The sequence below is a fragment of the Drosophila gunungcola genome, chromosome 3R (genome assembly GCF_025200985.1).
Source record: "Drosophila gunungcola strain Sukarami chromosome 3R, Dgunungcola_SK_2, whole genome shotgun sequence".
NCBI lineage: Eukaryota > Metazoa > Arthropoda > Insecta > Diptera > Drosophilidae > Drosophila > Drosophila gunungcola.
In genome coordinates this window covers 20,176,776-20,192,513 of record NC_069139.1, presented here as the reverse complement: position 1 = coordinate 20,192,513, position 15,738 = coordinate 20,176,776, and the positions used below count along the sequence as shown (strand labels likewise).

The 15,738-nt window shown below is 40.8% G+C and overlaps 8 protein-coding genes across 9 annotated transcripts; 4 read left to right on the top strand and 4 right to left on the bottom strand.

The window, feature by feature from the left end:
* Positions 1 to 293: 293 nt before the first annotated feature.
* LOC128253854 (uncharacterized) lies at positions 294 to 1,220 on the bottom strand. Its single transcript, XM_052982547.1, has 4 exons — positions 1,002 to 1,220; positions 710 to 948; positions 546 to 656; positions 294 to 439 (listed from the first exon to the last, which is right to left on the bottom strand). The coding sequence occupies exons 1-4, from the start codon at positions 1,158 to 1,160 to the stop codon at positions 298 to 300; spliced, it is 651 nt and encodes a 216-aa protein (XP_052838507.1). The 5' UTR covers positions 1,161 to 1,220; the 3' UTR covers positions 294 to 297.
* Positions 1,221 to 2,657: 1,437 nt separating this feature from the next.
* On the top strand, positions 2,658 to 5,358 carry LOC128253742 (uncharacterized). 2 transcript variants are annotated; one of them, XM_052982395.1, is made up of 4 exons: positions 2,658 to 2,741; positions 3,322 to 4,210; positions 4,835 to 5,023; positions 5,088 to 5,358. In XM_052982395.1, exons 2-4 carry the CDS (start codon positions 3,378 to 3,380, stop codon positions 5,356 to 5,358), a joined length of 1,293 nt encoding a protein of 430 aa, XP_052838355.1. In that variant the 5' UTR covers positions 2,658 to 2,741; positions 3,322 to 3,377. The 2 variants fall into 2 exon arrangements, with proteins under 2 accessions (XP_052838355.1, XP_052838363.1); XM_052982403.1 differs by lacking the exon at positions 5,088 to 5,358 and having other exon boundaries at positions 3,322 to 4,214; positions 4,841 to 4,904.
* An 829-nt stretch (positions 5,359 to 6,187) lies between these two features.
* On the top strand, positions 6,188 to 9,416 carry LOC128253735 (uncharacterized). Its single transcript, XM_052982384.1, has 4 exons — positions 6,188 to 6,580; positions 7,310 to 7,814; positions 8,466 to 8,786; positions 9,144 to 9,416. The coding sequence occupies exons 1-4, from the start codon at positions 6,253 to 6,255 to the stop codon at positions 9,394 to 9,396; spliced, it is 1,407 nt and encodes a 468-aa protein (XP_052838344.1). The 5' UTR covers positions 6,188 to 6,252; the 3' UTR covers positions 9,397 to 9,416.
* LOC128253753 (uncharacterized) lies at positions 9,356 to 10,685 on the bottom strand. The gene is made up of 3 exons (XM_052982418.1): positions 9,886 to 10,685; positions 9,719 to 9,829; positions 9,356 to 9,569 (listed from the first exon to the last, which is right to left on the bottom strand). Exons 1-3 carry the CDS (start codon positions 10,683 to 10,685, stop codon positions 9,434 to 9,436), a joined length of 1,047 nt encoding a protein of 348 aa, XP_052838378.1. The 3' UTR covers positions 9,356 to 9,433.
* Positions 10,686 to 11,030: 345 nt separating this feature from the next.
* LOC128252337 (uncharacterized) lies at positions 11,031 to 11,632 on the bottom strand. Its single transcript, XM_052979982.1, has 3 exons — positions 11,397 to 11,632; positions 11,230 to 11,340; positions 11,031 to 11,172 (listed from the first exon to the last, which is right to left on the bottom strand). Exons 1-3 carry the CDS (start codon positions 11,630 to 11,632, stop codon positions 11,031 to 11,033), a joined length of 489 nt encoding a protein of 162 aa, XP_052835942.1.
* A 646-nt stretch (positions 11,633 to 12,278) lies between these two features.
* LOC128253846 (uncharacterized) lies at positions 12,279 to 13,081 on the top strand. The gene is made up of 3 exons (XM_052982533.1): positions 12,279 to 12,394; positions 12,448 to 12,848; positions 12,905 to 13,081. Exons 1-3 carry the CDS (start codon positions 12,302 to 12,304, stop codon positions 13,062 to 13,064), a joined length of 654 nt encoding a protein of 217 aa, XP_052838493.1. The 5' UTR covers positions 12,279 to 12,301; the 3' UTR covers positions 13,065 to 13,081.
* Positions 13,082 to 13,218: 137 nt separating this feature from the next.
* Positions 13,219 to 14,176, top strand: LOC128253862 (uncharacterized). Its single transcript, XM_052982559.1, has 2 exons — positions 13,219 to 13,697; positions 13,905 to 14,176. Exons 1-2 carry the CDS (start codon positions 13,219 to 13,221, stop codon positions 14,059 to 14,061), a joined length of 636 nt encoding a protein of 211 aa, XP_052838519.1. The 3' UTR covers positions 14,062 to 14,176.
* LOC128253835 (uncharacterized) lies at positions 14,086 to 15,179 on the bottom strand. Its single transcript, XM_052982522.1, has 2 exons — positions 14,661 to 15,179; positions 14,086 to 14,371 (listed from the first exon to the last, which is right to left on the bottom strand). The coding sequence occupies exons 1-2, from the start codon at positions 15,158 to 15,160 to the stop codon at positions 14,215 to 14,217; spliced, it is 657 nt and encodes a 218-aa protein (XP_052838482.1). The 5' UTR covers positions 15,161 to 15,179; the 3' UTR covers positions 14,086 to 14,214.
* Between the last annotated feature and the right edge of the window lie 559 nt (positions 15,180 to 15,738).

The window sequence follows — 15,738 nt, the reverse complement described above, 5'->3', positions numbered from 1 at the left end:
AGCACCCGCTACAAAAAACAAAAAAACCAAGATATAAAAATACAAGCAGCAAGAATCGAGAAGACAAACGCAAGGAAGCACACGGAAAATTTGCAAAAACTAATTTAAATTTATGTTACTTTACGATACTTGGAGTAAAGGGCTTCAGCGATTAAACAAAGCGCACACGACTGTTTGTATAAATTTAAATACAATCGGTTTGTTGTCAAACAATTGTAACTGGCTAAGAATTTTAAATATCCTGTAGCTTAGTTGTTATATATATTCTATACATGAGGGTAATTTTTTTTTATTTATTTAAAAAGATATCTTTGCCATTTGAATAAGACTCTTCCAAAACTTCTTGCTGCACTCACTATAGGTTTTCCAACAATTGGCACCGGCTTTTCCCGCATTCCTGGCATGTAAATACTTCTCAGGCACGTTGTCTAATGAAGGACTGTTAAAAAATATACGTAATCATTTTAAAAATATATATATCGAAGAAATATAAATTTGGGCTATCTAAGTTAAACGTTCAGGAAATAGGATAATTTTATACTTACACCAGTACCGCATTGATTAGCTCGCTGAAAATGTTGCTGTGCATTAAGGGGCGTTGGGATATCTCACAGATACTTCTGAGCAGACAGGCACCGGCATTCCGATCTCCTAGCCTGAAATGAGAATACGTAACGAAAAGCCGTTGACAAATGTGCCAGATACTGACCGCTCCAAGCCCGTTTCCACGACATCATACAACCAAATTCGTGTTTTGTCCTGGAAAACCCGGCTCTGAATATTTTGCCTCCATTTCCTGGCCGTGGTCACAAATGTCGAGGTGTTCCAGAAACTCCACCAGTAAATTGGGATAGGCGATGGCACATATTGCGCTTGGTAGTTGATAAATCCCACAACCGACCTCACAGTATCCTCCTGTTTGACGGGAAACGCTAAACCGATGACAATCTGGGGGAGAACAATTAGGAGTCGGAATGCCAAAGTTAGATCGATGGTCCAACCTTGTTTGTGCCCTGACCGTTGAAAATGGCAAAACGCTTCGAACGACTCAGGCTCGAGCCGGAGGTATCGTTTCCATCTCCAGCAACACTCCCAACCAGGACGAAAAGGAGCAGGACTGCGCAAGGATTCCGGTCCAACTGTTTGCCGCTGGAGTGCATGGTCAACTAAATTTGCAGCCGGTGCAACTTGCGGCAGCAATAGGAAATTCAGTTCGTAGTTTGCCCAAGAAATTGACAGTCAACCAATTCGCAAAGTTAACAGAAAACTACCACTTTACACTGAGGAAAAATGCTTGCAACAGTAACTGACTATTCCAAATAGGAAAACATACACTCTAGGCAACAAAAAAAAAATCTTCTTTAAATTATTCAACCTTAATTTTATCATGAATTTAAATTGGTTAACTAAAAAGAAGTAGTGGCAAAAATATATATCAATAATCAATTAAGTAACTAAAATGTGCATATTTTCAAATCATATTTTTGATAACTGTTTTATCTGTAATTATATGCCCACATCTTTTAAAATTGTATTCAAATTTAATCGCCCCTAGTGACATTTAGAAAAAAATTACAATTTAAATGTGTCCTAAACATATATGACACAATAAACTAGAGAGCAAACTACAATGATTTTTACAAGTGCCTAATATTATTGTAATTTGTTTGCAAAGCAACAAAACCACATTTTCAATTCTCGGTTACACTCACATGGCCAGAATTCAATCGCCGTTGGCGGAGACCTAACATCGGATATACAACCTCTTCACGAGCACTGCGAATCCTCTGTTGCCACCTGGTTTTGATGAAAGCCTAACAGCTTTTTGACTGCTATTGGTTGTCACTCCCAGCATCAGATTCTTTTTTCCAGTGGCGTTTCTGGCGGCACCTTTGTTCTGTTCACCAGCAGCAAACTGATTGGTGTCACCAATTGAAGTTCTCACAGCAAGTTACAGCCGCAGTTGTCATTGAAACAACTGAGTTTAAAGACATCCGGTTGAGCACGAAAACAAACTTCAACTTAAATATTAATTTTACTAAGCATATCGGTTTTTAAAAGAAATCTATAGAGATCCAAAGCTATATAAACTTAAAATAACCAAAATAACATTTAAAAAGCTTTAAAAAAGCTTAAATTAAATTTTAAAAAAACTAGCAACAGTTAATTTTAAAATTAAATTTTAAAAAAACTAGCAACAGTTAATTTTAAAATTAAAGTAGCTATTAAACATTTTAAATATTAACCACTCCTAATAAGCTCCTGATTTTTTCCCTGATTTATCGCGTTGAAGATTATTTATTGCGGTTGCTAACAGGCAACCAGGCACTGCCGACACGAATCAGCCACCAATCACTTCTTAAATAGAGTAATTAAACAATCTGTTATCGGGCACTTTGACAAAGCCTGGGATATTAATAGGATGGGTAGGTAAAAAGTGACGAATTAGCCATTTAAATGCAGGCAATTTGGTTATGGCATACAAATAGCTCGATGCAAGGCAGCGGACTATTTAGCACCTTTAAACGAGCACTTCAAATGACAACGAATCGAGTTAACGACACTCAATTGGGTGCTAATTGTACAATTAAACTTTGCCGGACCGAACTGGGCCGAAATCGATGGCCGGAATGCCCGGCATCAGTTCGGTTTGGACAGCTAATGGCAGCAACATATCGTAAAATAAAAAGTAGAGATCCGGCCAAATCGGTACCAATTGAGAACCCAATTCGCCCCTAATGGTAATTATCTGCTTCATAAATTCGCGTTCAATTCCGTCCGGAGTGTTGGCATTCCCGCAGTGCCAGTGTTTTAATTGTATAGCCCGATTGGGCCCATCTCTCGCGCTTCGAATGTTGTCGAAAATTGCATTAATTTAACGCATGATTGGCAGTGCCGGCAAATGGAAGCGTCACAGCTAAAGTGAAATTATGCAAATTTCGTCACTGCTTTTTTCGATGAGAGTGCCCGGGCCCAGAGCAATCGGAATGTTCGATTGCTCAATTACACTTAAGAACAAAAAGGTGTACTTCTGCGCAGAGTCACAGAAAAAAATTAAATGCATTTGGAGATTAATTCCAAAAGTGAATGAAAATGGTTAAAAAAAAATATCTTTAATTAATTAATACACAGAACGTTTTGTTAATAGCCAATTGTAACAAGCCTACAACATTATAACATAGTTTCACATATAATAATGCATATTTGGATATACAAATATTTATATTTGAATTTTAAAAGCAAAAATGTACAATACATTTTATATAAAAGTCTATATTCTATGCTGATCTTCAAAAGTTATATTTTAAATACCTAAAATAGGACTTAGGCTGACAAGTGTTGACCAAGTGACTTTTGCTGGTTTCCATTAAAGAAAAATGGGAAGTACAATCAAAGTAATTGGATGTGCTGGAGCTGGCACTCTACTTATTTTGCTGCTGCCTCTTTGCCTGATCGAAAATAACAGTCCGTCAAATGGTTATGGTCACTCCAATGGCTCCGACCCACTGGTCAGTGCTGGTCCCACTCCTCCTCCTCCGCCGCTGGAAGCTGGAAGGGATGCGATGTTGCGACTGCACCGCCAGAAGCGCTACCTGCTCTTCCCGGAGGGCTCCTCCTTCCAGCTGGTGTTCGACATCATAATACCCATCATAGACTACACCAACTACGCCATCCTGGGCATCACCTGCTCCGTGGCCTGGGAGCTGCCCAGTAAGCCGCCCAGCGAGCTGATTGAAAACGTGCTCACCCGCATCAACGACGGCACCATCGGTACTGTCCGGCGGAATGGCAGCGCCCCCGATCCGGAACCGAATCCCCAGTCGGCCCCCTCCCTGCCCCCCAAGGAAACGGACAATCGAGCCACTGCTAATTGGCAGGCGGTGCACGCACCGTCAACGAATCCACCGGCATATGCAACCAATGAGCACGGCTCCCACTCGTACTACACGAATATCCAGCGCAACCAGGCCGCTTACCCATATGGAACGGTAAATGCAAATGCGAATGCGGATGCAAATGCAAATGCAAATGGACAGCAGTGGCAGGCGCCGATGACTGCTAATTGGGATGCGCGGCAGTCGCTCGCAAAGTGGAAGGCAAAGGGGGCGGGAGCGGGAGCGGGAACGGACAACTGGTGGACGCGGAACGGACAGCGTGTGCAACAAAACTGGCGCCAAAAGCAACGCATGTGGGGCCCTTCAAAATGGGAGTGAGTGCATTCAAGATATTCCAGATAAATTTATGCATTTTTTCTTTATTGAAGTATATTTTTAAATTGATACCCAAAGAATTACAAAAATGTACAAATTTGAACAAAAAACAGCAAAGTAATAAAATAGACTTTAAAATATATGTGAATGCTTTTCAAAATGTCAAATGAATGCCAAAATAAAAATAATAAGCTTGAACAATATTCGTTGCTTATTGTGTCTTAAAACAAACGTAAAGTGAGTCTTTTCAAAAACCACAGGAAATAAAATTATCAAAACATTTATTAAGCAGGTTTATTAAAATCAAAATTATTAGTTTTCTAAGTCTAAAACCATGAATAATATGTTAAAAAAAAAACACACAAAAAATTCTATCATAATTTTGCTCATGAAAATTAATTCCAGTCAGATTTTCATTGCGAGGTTGTTTGAGTATCAGGCCATAAGTTAAAGGGGGAGTAACGAAGTAATTAAATTTAATAAAAGCACAAGCTTAAATGTTGAAAATAAACATTTAAGCCCAATAAATTTTAACACAATGTAAGCCACAATTAAAGTTCAAATCTATTTTAACTTATATCTATATAAGTTATAACTAAGTTAAATATTAAACTATTCGACAGCTATAGCTACAACCAGAGACCGCGCCAAGTGCTGAAGTCACCACCCAAACATCATATATATCCTGTTTTTGCGAAGCGCAGGAGGCGACGAAGTCTGGAGCAGGTTCCCCATTTCGAGCGGCTTCACCTGCAGCAGCATCTCAGCTCACGGCAGCTGCTCTTTGGGAAAATCGAACGTCTTTACAAGTCGTAAGTTCTAGTTCTCGAACATAAATCGTGCTCCTCAGTGGCATAGTAAATCTTGAACCTCCAGGCGACGACTAAATGGCACCTCCTGTGTGCTCCGAGCTCTCTGCGAATCGGCCCAAAGGCATCAACGGATTCGGGGCACAAATATGGGCAGACCACAAAGCTTTATAATGGAACTGCTCTCGGCTATCTTCCAACTGCCCAGCAGCGATGACGTGGACGACCCTTTGGAATTGGAGTTAATGATTTCCCCTCATTATCTGGAGGCCCATCGGCAACAGGGCAACTGTCGGCACCTCTACGGTGATTGCAATCATACATTTTGGTTGGACTAAACATCAAAGGCAATAAAAATCTTGAAATTACAGTCTTCTGGGTTTTATTGTAATTGTAAGGTTTTTTGTACATAAGACTGAATTTAAAAAATTATAATTTTTATTTGCTCAAGATAGAAATTTAACTATCAAAGCAATGCATAAATTCTAAGAACATTGAGCATTTCTTTAAAATGACCACAAACAAATAAATTATAATTTTATTTATATTGAAACCATGAAATAAAAACTGGTGTTCCGATTGCACATGGACGGAGAGGTTTTGCCAAAGTATAGAAGATCTTATATTTAAAAATAGAAGCAATAAAAAGACATAGACAATTGACCTAACAGATATGCTACAAAACAAGTATACGAAAGACATTTGGAAGTTTCTGTAGTTGCAGCTAAAAGCATTCGTCGAGTTATATGCGAGAGTTCAAGATTATTCCCGGAAAAACAGAGACTAGTGATCGCATTACTTCAACTTCAACTCCCCAGTTCTATCGGATGAAGATGGAAGTGTGCTACTTTTGAAATAGAACGAACAAACCAAAAGAAGGGAGAACAAGTTGGTAGCGTGAAAAAGTAATTTGAACCTTTTAATAGACCAATGAGCTCACAGAGCAAAGGCAAAGGCAAAAGAAGCTTTGCTGCAAGACAAACTACTTGCCAAAACACAAAAGACGAAAAGTGTGAAAACTAATGAAAGACAAAAGGAGAGCAAAGAAATTTAACGAACGGAGCTCAAACTCAAACTGGAAACTTTCTGTCTGTCAGCCGAAGGGGAAGCGGAGGGCACAGCTCACAATTAACGGCCAAGTTGCAGAACGCTTCTGTTTCTGTTTGGGCCAGCATCGCGATACTTGGCTGACAGTTGCCGTATGGACAACGCTTCGACCGCAAGTTGGGAAAATGTCGAGTCGGAAAAAGAGGACCGCTGAGGAGGGAAATTCCCCAGTAGGTAATTGCTGGCTGGCTGCATTGGCGCTTCTTCTCCTGGCCAACTTGTTCAAATTGGTCGACGCACTGAAGGACGGAGAATCCATCCAGCTGCCACCGGGCAACCCATCACTGAACATAAACAATGCGGACAGCAGCCTGGAGCAGCTCATCGAGATGCGGCTGAATGAGTCAGCGTCCTCATCCGTCCAGGACAGGCACTGGCAGTCGCAATCGCAGGCACTGTTGTCGCGGAAACGACGCTATTTGGTATTTCCGGAGGGCAGCTCCTTTCAGATGGGTAAGTCTCTTAGTTGCAACACAGCGGCAAAGTGGAAATCTAATTCAGGGGGGCTTTATTTAAATATCTTGGTACAAACAAAAAATGTAATTTATGGTAGTATACATCCAACAAAAAATTTTCATAGAAACTAAACAATTGTTACATGAATTTTAAACTATTGGGTATGAAAAATTTCTCAATAAGATGAGTACTAAATTAATACCACGAAAGTATCAAAATACAATTAAAGTGGTTAAAAATAAGGCATTAGACTACAGTATTAGACTCTTCGGTATATAAATAAATTGTATTAATTAGTATTGAATTAATACTTATAATTTAATCTGTAGTTTATTTTCAGTTTTTTTTTTGTGTTCATTGTACATAAACACTGAAAATCTAGCATAAGTAAAGTAAAAAGTTTTACAAAAGACGATTTATTGCCAAATGTCGAATTTCGGAGCTCCATTTTATAATATTTATTTAATTTGTTCATATTTTAAATGCTCCCAAATAAGTATTAATTAATGTATATAATTGTATATATTAATTTCTTATTTAATTTAAAAACTAAATTATCATTTTAAAGGCAAACAAATATCCATCACACTTCATATATAAAAAGTCCTTCTAGAACGAAATCTTTCAGGTTTTGTAAACATATCCCTTAAAAATACCTCAACACCACGCCAGTGCCCCAATCCATGCAAATCACATGCCTCTATAACCTTATCTCCATCCGTTTAGTGTACGATGAAATTGTGGGAGTGGTGGACCACACGAACTACTTGATTCTGGGCATCACGGTGGCTTTGGCCTGGGAGCTACCGAGCAAGCCGCCCAGCGAAGAGCTGGACGATCTGCTGACCAAGTTGGAGGACGGAACCTTAGACATCAGTCGCAACGACACCGTGTCAAACATAACCTATGTGGATGACGCCTCTGCGACGACGACGACGACGAGCAAGCCTCCGGACTACAAGCCCAACTACATCAACTTGTCGAGCCACCAGGGCTACCAGGGTGGCAGCAACTCCTACTACAGCTCATCGCCCGTCTTCCGGACACCGATGCATCCGTCTCATCAATATGCGGACAGATATTACTCCCGTCCAAAGGGGGGCAGGCGCAAGGACAACCACTACTACTACAGCCGCCCGGGAGCCTCGTCCAGCAATCCGTTTTCCAAGTGGACCAAGCCCTACACTCCCGCCCAGAACTCACGCTATCCCTACTGGGCCCTCAACTCAAGGTAAGAGTGTCTTTAAAATATCTTTGGTAGTCGAGAAGTTCTTGGACCAGTGGAATGTTTAAAAAATGTAGTTAAGAAAATCTTTTTCAAATATAAATCATGTGTACAACAATTTTTAGCTCACTTAACTTTTATAATTAAATTGAAATTGAAGTTTTTTATGTAATTAACAAAACTGTATAGTTTTGGTAGCTATTATTTATTTTGTTATTTTATTTTTAATTACAATTTCCATTACATATTTTTTTAAACATTTTCTACATACGTGCACTTAAAAAATAAAAGGAAAAGTGTAAATAATAAATAGCTATTGAATTCTAAACTTTATATTTAAATTAAATACAAAAACTTAATACTATATACTATGCATATTAAAAATAAATTTTATTTTCAGTTTAATATGGATAATATTTAAGTTATTTTTCAGATATTAAAATCAAGTTCGTAAATTATTCGACTATTTACGAACGAATATAAAAAAACATAATATTTCCACAAAAACATTTTTAAACGATATATATTTCTTATGGAAGTGATTTTGTAACTGTTGATACAGATCCCAGATCTTTCAATTTATCAAATTGTGTAGACATTCGAACAACATATATAATTATAAATTATTTATTTTGTTATTCTAAACATCATTTACAGAATGAAGGATCGCTACTACGGGTACCAGAGTCAGAGCCAGCAGGCGGCACCACCGGTGGCGCAGCGAAGACAGGACAGCAGCACCACCACAACCACCACAAGTCGACCCACTCGGAGGCCAGCTCCCCGTCACCATCACATATATCCGGTGTTTGGTAAGCGCAGCATTCCGGATGCAGCCAATCCGCATAAACGTCAGCGGCGCAGTGGAGTGGTCACCGAGCACGAGGACAGTATCAGTCGCCTGGAGCAGCTCCAGATTAGACACCACCGCAGAAGCCGTCAGTCCTTGTACGAACGAGTCGAGAAGTATCTGGACAAGTAAGTAGAGGGAGGCAGTTGTCCTAAGGCTAATTGGATTCCCTTCGGTATTGAAGAGGGAATTCCCTGTTCGCCTATAAAGAACCTTTTTCATTAATTTAATTAGTTTGCTGAGATATGTATAAACAGCTTTTAAATATTTTTAAAAAATTGATAATAATTAATATACACTTTATTTACAAGTCCTTCATTTTTGTAAGCCCAAATGACAAAACAATCCCCTGAAATTTCAAAAACTCGTTTGTGTTATTAAGTCAATCCACCGAGTAACAATTGAAGATTATCTCATTAGAGATTTCTATTATAGTTGCACTTAGCTCGCCAATTAGTGCACTAACCGATTTACTGTTTCCACAGACGAGGTCACCATGGCCACCACTGCGTGCTGCGTACCCTCTGCGAAACGGGTCAGAAATCGCAGGAGGAGGAGCCCGGCACCTTCGTGGGCGAACTGATGCGTGCGGTGTTCACCCTTCCGGAAGCCATGGACAACGAACCGGTTGCCTATCGCGACACCCACTACGACAAGGCGCACGCCGCCCAGCAGGACTGCGCCACCCTCTACCCGGAGTGCAAGCAGTCCATGTGGCAGGCCCAGTTCATTCAATAAACACCCGTTCCCCAAGTCTGTTTGATGTTTGTTTTATTCAGTTCCACTTGCCGCCCATTAGCCAGGCCAAAATATTCAGTTTACACGAGTCCCGAAACTGACGGTCGCAATCGTCCGCATCCATGTGCATGATCCGGGAATAATCATCCTCCACGCCGGATGCGGTGGGTAAACTAACAGGATTTAGGGTGAAATGTTAGACTTAAATGTTTAAGGTTCTCAAATGAATGTTCAAACTTAATTGGAACATGTATGATACATGTTTACATAATTTCACTGATTTAATACAATAATTTTGATTACAAATTATTATAATACTTACGTAAAGATCAGTCGCACAATATCCTGGATCATGGAATATCCACGAGGCAGAAGTAGGCGCTTACTATCACAAATGGCTCTCAAAACACAAGCCTTTGCATCGATTCCCAGTCTGCAAAGAATAGGGTAGTCTTAGAACCAAGGACCCAATATAAGACTCATCCTTACAGCTTACTGAACCCATCGAAGTGCTCGAACAACTGCCTTCGATCCCGATGTCCATTGTAATGGCGCCAGTCCATGATATGCTCCAGATCTGGATAGTGAGCTGTTTCGTGAGGTGCCATGTCGGGATCGTAAGGGTCGTCCAATGGCTGCGATCTCACATCCCCGTACGGTTCCACCTCGGGATCATAGTACTCCCCATCCGCCGATCTGTACCAACGTTTTGACCACTTGGGCGACTGCGTGGTCCACTTGCTCCATCTTCCAGGTTGGCTGTACTTTTCGTAGTTGTGATTCGCTGGCGGCCAGTTTTCGTATTGATTTCCGTATTTCGACCACTGTGCCCACTTGGCAGGACTCACATATGATGGCTTTGGGCGACTCACATCAATGCGTTGATTTGGGTACTTAGGTTTGGGTTTCTTTAGTGGCGTGGCCTTAAACCTCCAGTTCGTTCCTGGTATCCAAACGTATGTGGGTTCCGTGGTAGTCTTTGGTTTCTCCGTGGTGGTAGTTCTCTGACGATACCGTTTTGGGTAGACATCCTCGCGTTTCGTCGGCACAGGATAATAGCAGGCCTGCTCAATGTTCATGGCCACTCCCTTGGGATAAGCCGAAATTAGGCCTTTGCTCAGCTGGCCGGTAAACTTCAAATTTGAGCCAGGTGGAAATAATACAAAGCGCTTTCGACGCGAAAAAACGCGTTCCAATACATGATTTAGCTCTGTGTGATTTGAGTCCACTTTAGCTATAATAAAGTGGAGAAATCCGAAGCTAAGGAGGACCAACAGATCGATACGCATTGCTGATTAGTACTGATTGAGATACCTAAGTTGATGCCAGCTAGTACCGGTTGGACTTCAATTGAATTGTTTGCCATTGATATTGAGTTGGCTAAGGGTGATAATTGCACTGACAACAATTGATAAACTTATTTTCTTGGCTAGAATTGGTGACTGTATATTAGAGTTGTGGACTTACAATATATAAAGCAAGAATAAAGCAAGAACAACAAAAATGCATTATATTTACAATTACCTTTACAATGTTACCTTAAATTAAACTGGTCTTTAAATTACATTTTAAATTAATTTCTATTTCCTTAGCCATGACTCCTCAATAAAATAAAAATTTTAATTTATTGAAAACTATATTTTGTCAACTCTGCCGCTAAGCAACCAAATCAACAAATTCATATTGCACTTTGTCTTCAGCTCGGCTGCACAATCATCAGCATCTTGGTCCATGATCCGACTGTATTCATCTTCCAAGCCATCCAGTCGAGGCATACTAAGAAATATGTTTATTTCGTAATAAATCTGCTTTTTTAAGCTTCTTAAAACTCACGTGAAGACCACACGCAGCATGTCTTGCAGCATGGAATAGCCAGGCGGAAGGAGCAATCTTTTGCTGTCGCATATGGTGCGTAAAATGCAAGACTTTACATCTATGCCAATCCTATAGGAAGTGAAAAGTCATGAGGTAAATTTATCAATGGCAAATTCAATAATTACCCACAGAGAACTAAGTTTGTGAAAGCGATCAAACAACGATCTTCTATCACGATGACCATGGTAATGGTGGGACTCCCAAGCTCCACTGTACTTTGGCTGATTCCATTTGGATTCCCACTTCGGTGCAGGTGTGGTCCATTTCGTCCACTTTGCCTTGTTATCATCTGCACCTTTCCACTTGTAATTTTTCCATTTTTGTTCCTGATTCCATTGTTGCCATTTAAATGGATTGGCATAGCTATTGTCATCGATGCGATTTGTCTTTGCAGGTGGTTGTCTTTGTCTCCATTTTGGTATGGGTATAGTTTGAGCCTTGAAACGCCAATCGGTACCGGGTATAAAAACAATAGTATCGGGCAGTTTCTCGGGTTTCTTTGTTGCGGTCTTGGGCAAAAATCTCTTTGGGTAGATATCCTCAACGGCTCCAGGCAAATCAAAATAGACAGCTTCCTCTAAAACAAAGTTTATTCCTTTCGGATAAGTTGCCAGCAATCCCGTCGCAAAGGAGCAGGTGAACTTGACAAACGATCCTGGTGGAAACAAGACGGCTCTTCTTCTCCGGCTAAAAACTCTAGACACTGCAGATTTAAGTTGAGATTTCTTTGGTTTCCCAAAATATTCTCCCAAACTTGGCCAAAATGCGGTAAATAGCATCAGCCAGATAAAGAGCTTGCCTCGTAGCATCTTAACAAACTGAAAAGTGGAAATAATCGAAGCTGTTCAGAGGGGCCAGCTATTCTGGCAGCGTCAACCAATTGCTTAAATATTTACCTACAACTGATTGATGTCTTGATTTGTTTACGTGCCCATTAACCCATCGACCCAATTTGTCCAGTAATTTTGGGATTTGTCTGTTTGTAGATCGATCAGTTGCGTTTTTTACCTCAATGTGAAGAGTTCTCAAAATGAAATTTTGTTGGCTAACTACGGGTATTCTAATTCTCATCCTAGCTTATAAATCCGAATCTCTGCTCTGGCCAGCTTCTTCCAATTTGGGTGTAAGTTTGGTAAAAGCATCTTTGGCTTTAAATACTAACTTTATCCCCTTCAGTTAACCGTTTCGGTGTCCACACCCATTGCTGAACTATTTCCTGAGCGTCGTATCCTGGTCGATTGGTGCTTTGCCATCTCCTACAACTATCCCTATAACCTCACTGAGTTCTATAGCATACCCATCTGGCCAGGATTTGCCAACTATAAGGCGAAACGCGAAGTTCCCCAATTGGAACTGACGGATGAGAGCTTTTATACCAAATACGGACATGACAAGGGGAATGGTATGCACCCCAAGGATTTTTCAGCTGCAGAGCTTTATGCCTTCCTTGAGGATACGTTGGCGGGATACGGCTTCCATGAGACCTGTTTGCTGAGAAGTGTCTGTGAGTTGGCACAACATCCCTTCGATGAAAACCACCAGCACATGCTCAGCGATATTGTGACCTTTGTTCTGAGGTAAATATAATACGATATTTTGATAGTTTTATCATAGTTTCATCTTCATTTTGCAGCCCCTCGCAACACGAAGGTTTCCGTGACGACGAACACGTCTACAGGAAGACCTACGAACTGGCCGAGCAAGATGGTTTTCTGGGCCGGGACTGCCTTAAATTGTACTCCCATTGCAAACACGATCTCTTACAACTCATGAGCCAAGTCGTATTTCACTAGAACTAATAAAACCTGTGGAATTGAACCTACATGTAAATTGTAATGTCTGTGCGTTTCATTAGCAGCTGCTGCTTCTGGGAGCCTCTAATTAACGCAGTGCGTTGGGTGGTCAAGAAATCGAACTGAGATACTTTCTGGCGAGTGTCACACCAGAATGTATCTCGCAGGCGTCCACTTCATCGCCGCTCTGCTGTCGCTGTTGAGTCTTCCCATTGCCGCGGAGTTTCCTTTGCTCTTTCCGGCCTCCTCCGTTTACCAGATAACCTCATCACTGTCGGTTCCTGTGGTGATTCCCGATCGAAAACTATTCTGGGATTGGGGCCTTCAGATGAACTATGCCCTGCCCGCTCAGCCGTCATCCTTCTACGCCGCCACCATATGGCCGGATGAGTTTTCGAGGAGGGGAAGGCGTCAGTTGCGGAACGAGACCGCCAAATATCTGCCCGGAGGTGGGTCCACAATGCATCCGAGTGACATTTCGGCCGGAGAGCTGTACGAGAGTCTCGAAAACATGCTTACCCAATATGGCTTTGATGAGTCCTGTCTTCTGCGGACTGTTTGTGAGCTGGCCAGGCATCCTTTCATGGATACAGAAAACAATATGCTCACTGCCCTCATGACTTTTACTCTGACGTAAGTACATTTTTATAATCGCACTTATCACCTCAGTAAGAAAACAAAATTAAAAAGATTAAATTATAACTTTATTTTATTTGATTTTTGAAGGTACTTTTTCTTTTCAAAATATCGTGCAAATGTGGCTTCTTCTTGCCGTTACAGACTACACAATTATAAACAATTAAAGGAAATCAAAGTAAATTTAAATAATTTCTTTTACAGACCCTCTTTGCATGAAGCCTTTGGGCCCGGTGAAAATATCTACCGGGAGGTATACGAACAGGCCGAGCAACAGGGATTTCTAGGAAAGGACTGTGCCAAGCTGTATGCTAACTGCCCTGTGGACTTTCTAAGCGGAATCAGCAGCCTGTTGAGCTAGCAGCTTTTACCTGATGCATCAAACATTTCGAGAAGGTAGCAAAGGACCCCCGACAACTGAATGTTAAAAAATGCAATGACGATTATGCCATTGATATGACTTCATCTTGCCCAATTAAATGTTACCAAATGCTAGGCCATTGTCGTGTTTATTTCATCTGACCAGTCGGGTGGCTAAGTTTATGATATCTATTTCACAACTGGGATACGAGCGATGGCATTGTCCGCCAAGAAAGCCAATTTGCTCCGCTCTTTCGTATCTTTCACGATAGAGCTGTTCGTCTTCGGCAAAACCTTCGTGTTGAGAGGGTCTGGAATTAAAAAAGACCAGTTACTTTAGTAACACTTATTCGAAAAAATCTTGTACTAAGGGTATAAATACTAACTTAAATTTTACAAATTTCATGTTGCCGATTATCGAAAAAAAAAATAATTCTCAGTGTCTATATTAGTGAATTTTAAAAATGAATATTTCAATAGTAATGCTTTTGTAAATCTTTGACGAGTGAGATGATTTTCAGTATGGCTTGGTCAAAATAAAGGAACTTGGGGGAATCAATAAATGTTAATTATTCAATTGCCAATGGTAATCAAACTTACGTGAGCAGAAATGTGATGACCTGCGTGACCATTCCGTAAAAATGATCCTCTGCAAAGGGATGCAGGGCCAGCTCACAAACACTGCGCTGGAGACAGGATCTATGAAAGCCGTAGGTCTCCAGCATGTGCTCCAGACCCGCGTACAGTTGTCCGGCCGTGAAGTCGCCCGGATGCACCCCACCCTCCAGATCCTGTTGCTGATCGCTTTCAAGGCTATTTCCGGTCTGGCGCTTTTGCCGCCGGGACAGCTCATCCGCCCAAATGGTGGCATTGTAGAAGGCGGACACCGTGGCTGGCAGGTTGTAGTTCATCTGGAAGCCCATGTCCATAAAGACTTTGGTGCGGGGGTTCAGGTCGACGGGTATGGAGATGGATGAGGTCAGCTGAAGCACCGTCGAGGCAGGATACAGTAGTAGTCCGTGAATGGGACTAGTCAGGGTGATCAGCAGCAGGCTGACCTGACTGAGCTTTCCAACGTTCTGCTGCTTTGGGCGAAACATGGCGATGTGATCCACTTGGCAATCACGCATTGAGCCACCCGAAATCCAGTTCTCGCCATTGTCTATTTGGGGTTTAATTAAGGCGAACTGTAAATGAGCGGATCAACGACCAGAGCCAGATGCGTGAACAGCAATTAGAACGGTCCACAGAACACCTTTGAAAGTGGAGCGCATGCTCCATCATCAAGATTCTTATGACTGCGTGTTCTGGCCAATAAAGAGGCTTCTGCGCCTTACTACATTCTTTTCTGCAAGAACAATATTATTCGTGGTCATCACTACACTTAAAAAACTTGTGTCGTAAACAAATTAAAATAATTATAATACAATTATGGAATATTACATTTATATTAATACAATTTGTTAGTATTGTATTAAAGGTCCTCAATATATCAAATTAAGAAAAAACTTTTAAATTTTGTATGTATTACGCTGGTACCTTAAATAATAATTTTTAATTTCAATGACAAAAATAACCACAATTTAATAAACGCTGGACAAAAAATTATCCGACTTTTAAGCTAAATTTTTTGATTAAAAAATAGACTATTTTGAGTAATTTTTTCCGCTCAAAAAAG

What these genes read in the sequence shown, in the direction of transcription:
- LOC128253835 (XM_052982522.1), bottom strand. Translation starts at nt 15,160, where the DNA reads ATGTTTCGCCCAAAGCAGCAGAACGTTGGAAAGCTCAGTCAGGTCAGC. An exon ending in GTCATCACATTTCTGCTCAC is followed by an intron (nt 14,372 to 14,660) that starts GTAAGTTTGATT and finishes TTTTAATTCCAG; the next exon opens with ACCCTCTCAACACGAAGGTT.
- LOC128253854 (XM_052982547.1), bottom strand. Translation starts at nt 1,160, where the DNA reads ATGCACTCCAGCGGCAAACAGTTGGACCGGAATCCTTGCGCAGTCCTG. An exon ending in ACGGTCAGGGCACAAACAAG is followed by an intron (nt 949 to 1,001) that starts GTTGGACCATCG and finishes GTTCTCCCCCAG; the next exon opens with ATTGTCATCGGTTTAGCGTT. An exon ending in CTAATCAATGCGGTACTGGT is followed by an intron (nt 440 to 545) that starts GTAAGTATAAAA and finishes ATTTTTTAACAG; the next exon opens with TCCTTCATTAGACAACGTGC.
- LOC128253862 (XM_052982559.1), top strand. Translation starts at nt 13,219, where the DNA reads ATGTATCTCGCAGGCGTCCACTTCATCGCCGCTCTGCTGTCGCTGTTG. An exon ending in CTCATGACTTTTACTCTGAC is followed by an intron (nt 13,698 to 13,904) that starts GTAAGTACATTT and finishes TTTCTTTTACAG; the next exon opens with ACCCTCTTTGCATGAAGCCT.
- LOC128252337 (XM_052979982.1), bottom strand. Translation starts at nt 11,632, where the DNA reads ATGCCAATCCATTTAAATGGCAACAATGGAATCAGGAACAAAAATGGA. An exon ending in ACAAACTTAGTTCTCTGTGG is followed by an intron (nt 11,341 to 11,396) that starts GTAATTATTGAA and finishes CACTTCCTATAG; the next exon opens with GATTGGCATAGATGTAAAGT. An exon ending in ATGCTGCGTGTGGTCTTCAC is followed by an intron (nt 11,173 to 11,229) that starts GTGAGTTTTAAG and finishes CATATTTCTTAG; the next exon opens with TATGCCTCGACTGGATGGCT.
- LOC128253753 (XM_052982418.1), bottom strand. Translation starts at nt 10,685, where the DNA reads ATGCGTATCGATCTGTTGGTCCTCCTTAGCTTCGGATTTCTCCACTTT. An exon ending in TTCGATGGGTTCAGTAAGCT is followed by an intron (nt 9,830 to 9,885) that starts GTAAGGATGAGT and finishes TATTCTTTGCAG; the next exon opens with ACTGGGAATCGATGCAAAGG. An exon ending in ATTGTGCGACTGATCTTTAC is followed by an intron (nt 9,570 to 9,718) that starts GTAAGTATTATA and finishes AAATCCTGTTAG; the next exon opens with TTTACCCACCGCATCCGGCG.
- LOC128253742 (XM_052982395.1), top strand. Translation starts at nt 3,378, where the DNA reads ATGGGAAGTACAATCAAAGTAATTGGATGTGCTGGAGCTGGCACTCTA. An exon ending in TGGGGCCCTTCAAAATGGGA is followed by an intron (nt 4,211 to 4,834) that starts GTGAGTGCATTC and finishes ACTATTCGACAG; the next exon opens with CTATAGCTACAACCAGAGAC. An exon ending in ATCGAACGTCTTTACAAGTC is followed by an intron (nt 5,024 to 5,087) that starts GTAAGTTCTAGT and finishes TTGAACCTCCAG; the next exon opens with GCGACGACTAAATGGCACCT.
- LOC128253735 (XM_052982384.1), top strand. Translation starts at nt 6,253, where the DNA reads ATGTCGAGTCGGAAAAAGAGGACCGCTGAGGAGGGAAATTCCCCAGTA. An exon ending in GGGCAGCTCCTTTCAGATGG is followed by an intron (nt 6,581 to 7,309) that starts GTAAGTCTCTTA and finishes CCATCCGTTTAG; the next exon opens with TGTACGATGAAATTGTGGGA. An exon ending in GTCGAGAAGTATCTGGACAA is followed by an intron (nt 8,787 to 9,143) that starts GTAAGTAGAGGG and finishes CTGTTTCCACAG; the next exon opens with ACGAGGTCACCATGGCCACC.
- LOC128253846 (XM_052982533.1), top strand. Translation starts at nt 12,302, where the DNA reads ATGAAATTTTGTTGGCTAACTACGGGTATTCTAATTCTCATCCTAGCT. An exon ending in CAGCTTCTTCCAATTTGGGT is followed by an intron (nt 12,395 to 12,447) that starts GTAAGTTTGGTA and finishes TATCCCCTTCAG; the next exon opens with TTAACCGTTTCGGTGTCCAC. An exon ending in ATTGTGACCTTTGTTCTGAG is followed by an intron (nt 12,849 to 12,904) that starts GTAAATATAATA and finishes TTCATTTTGCAG; the next exon opens with CCCCTCGCAACACGAAGGTT.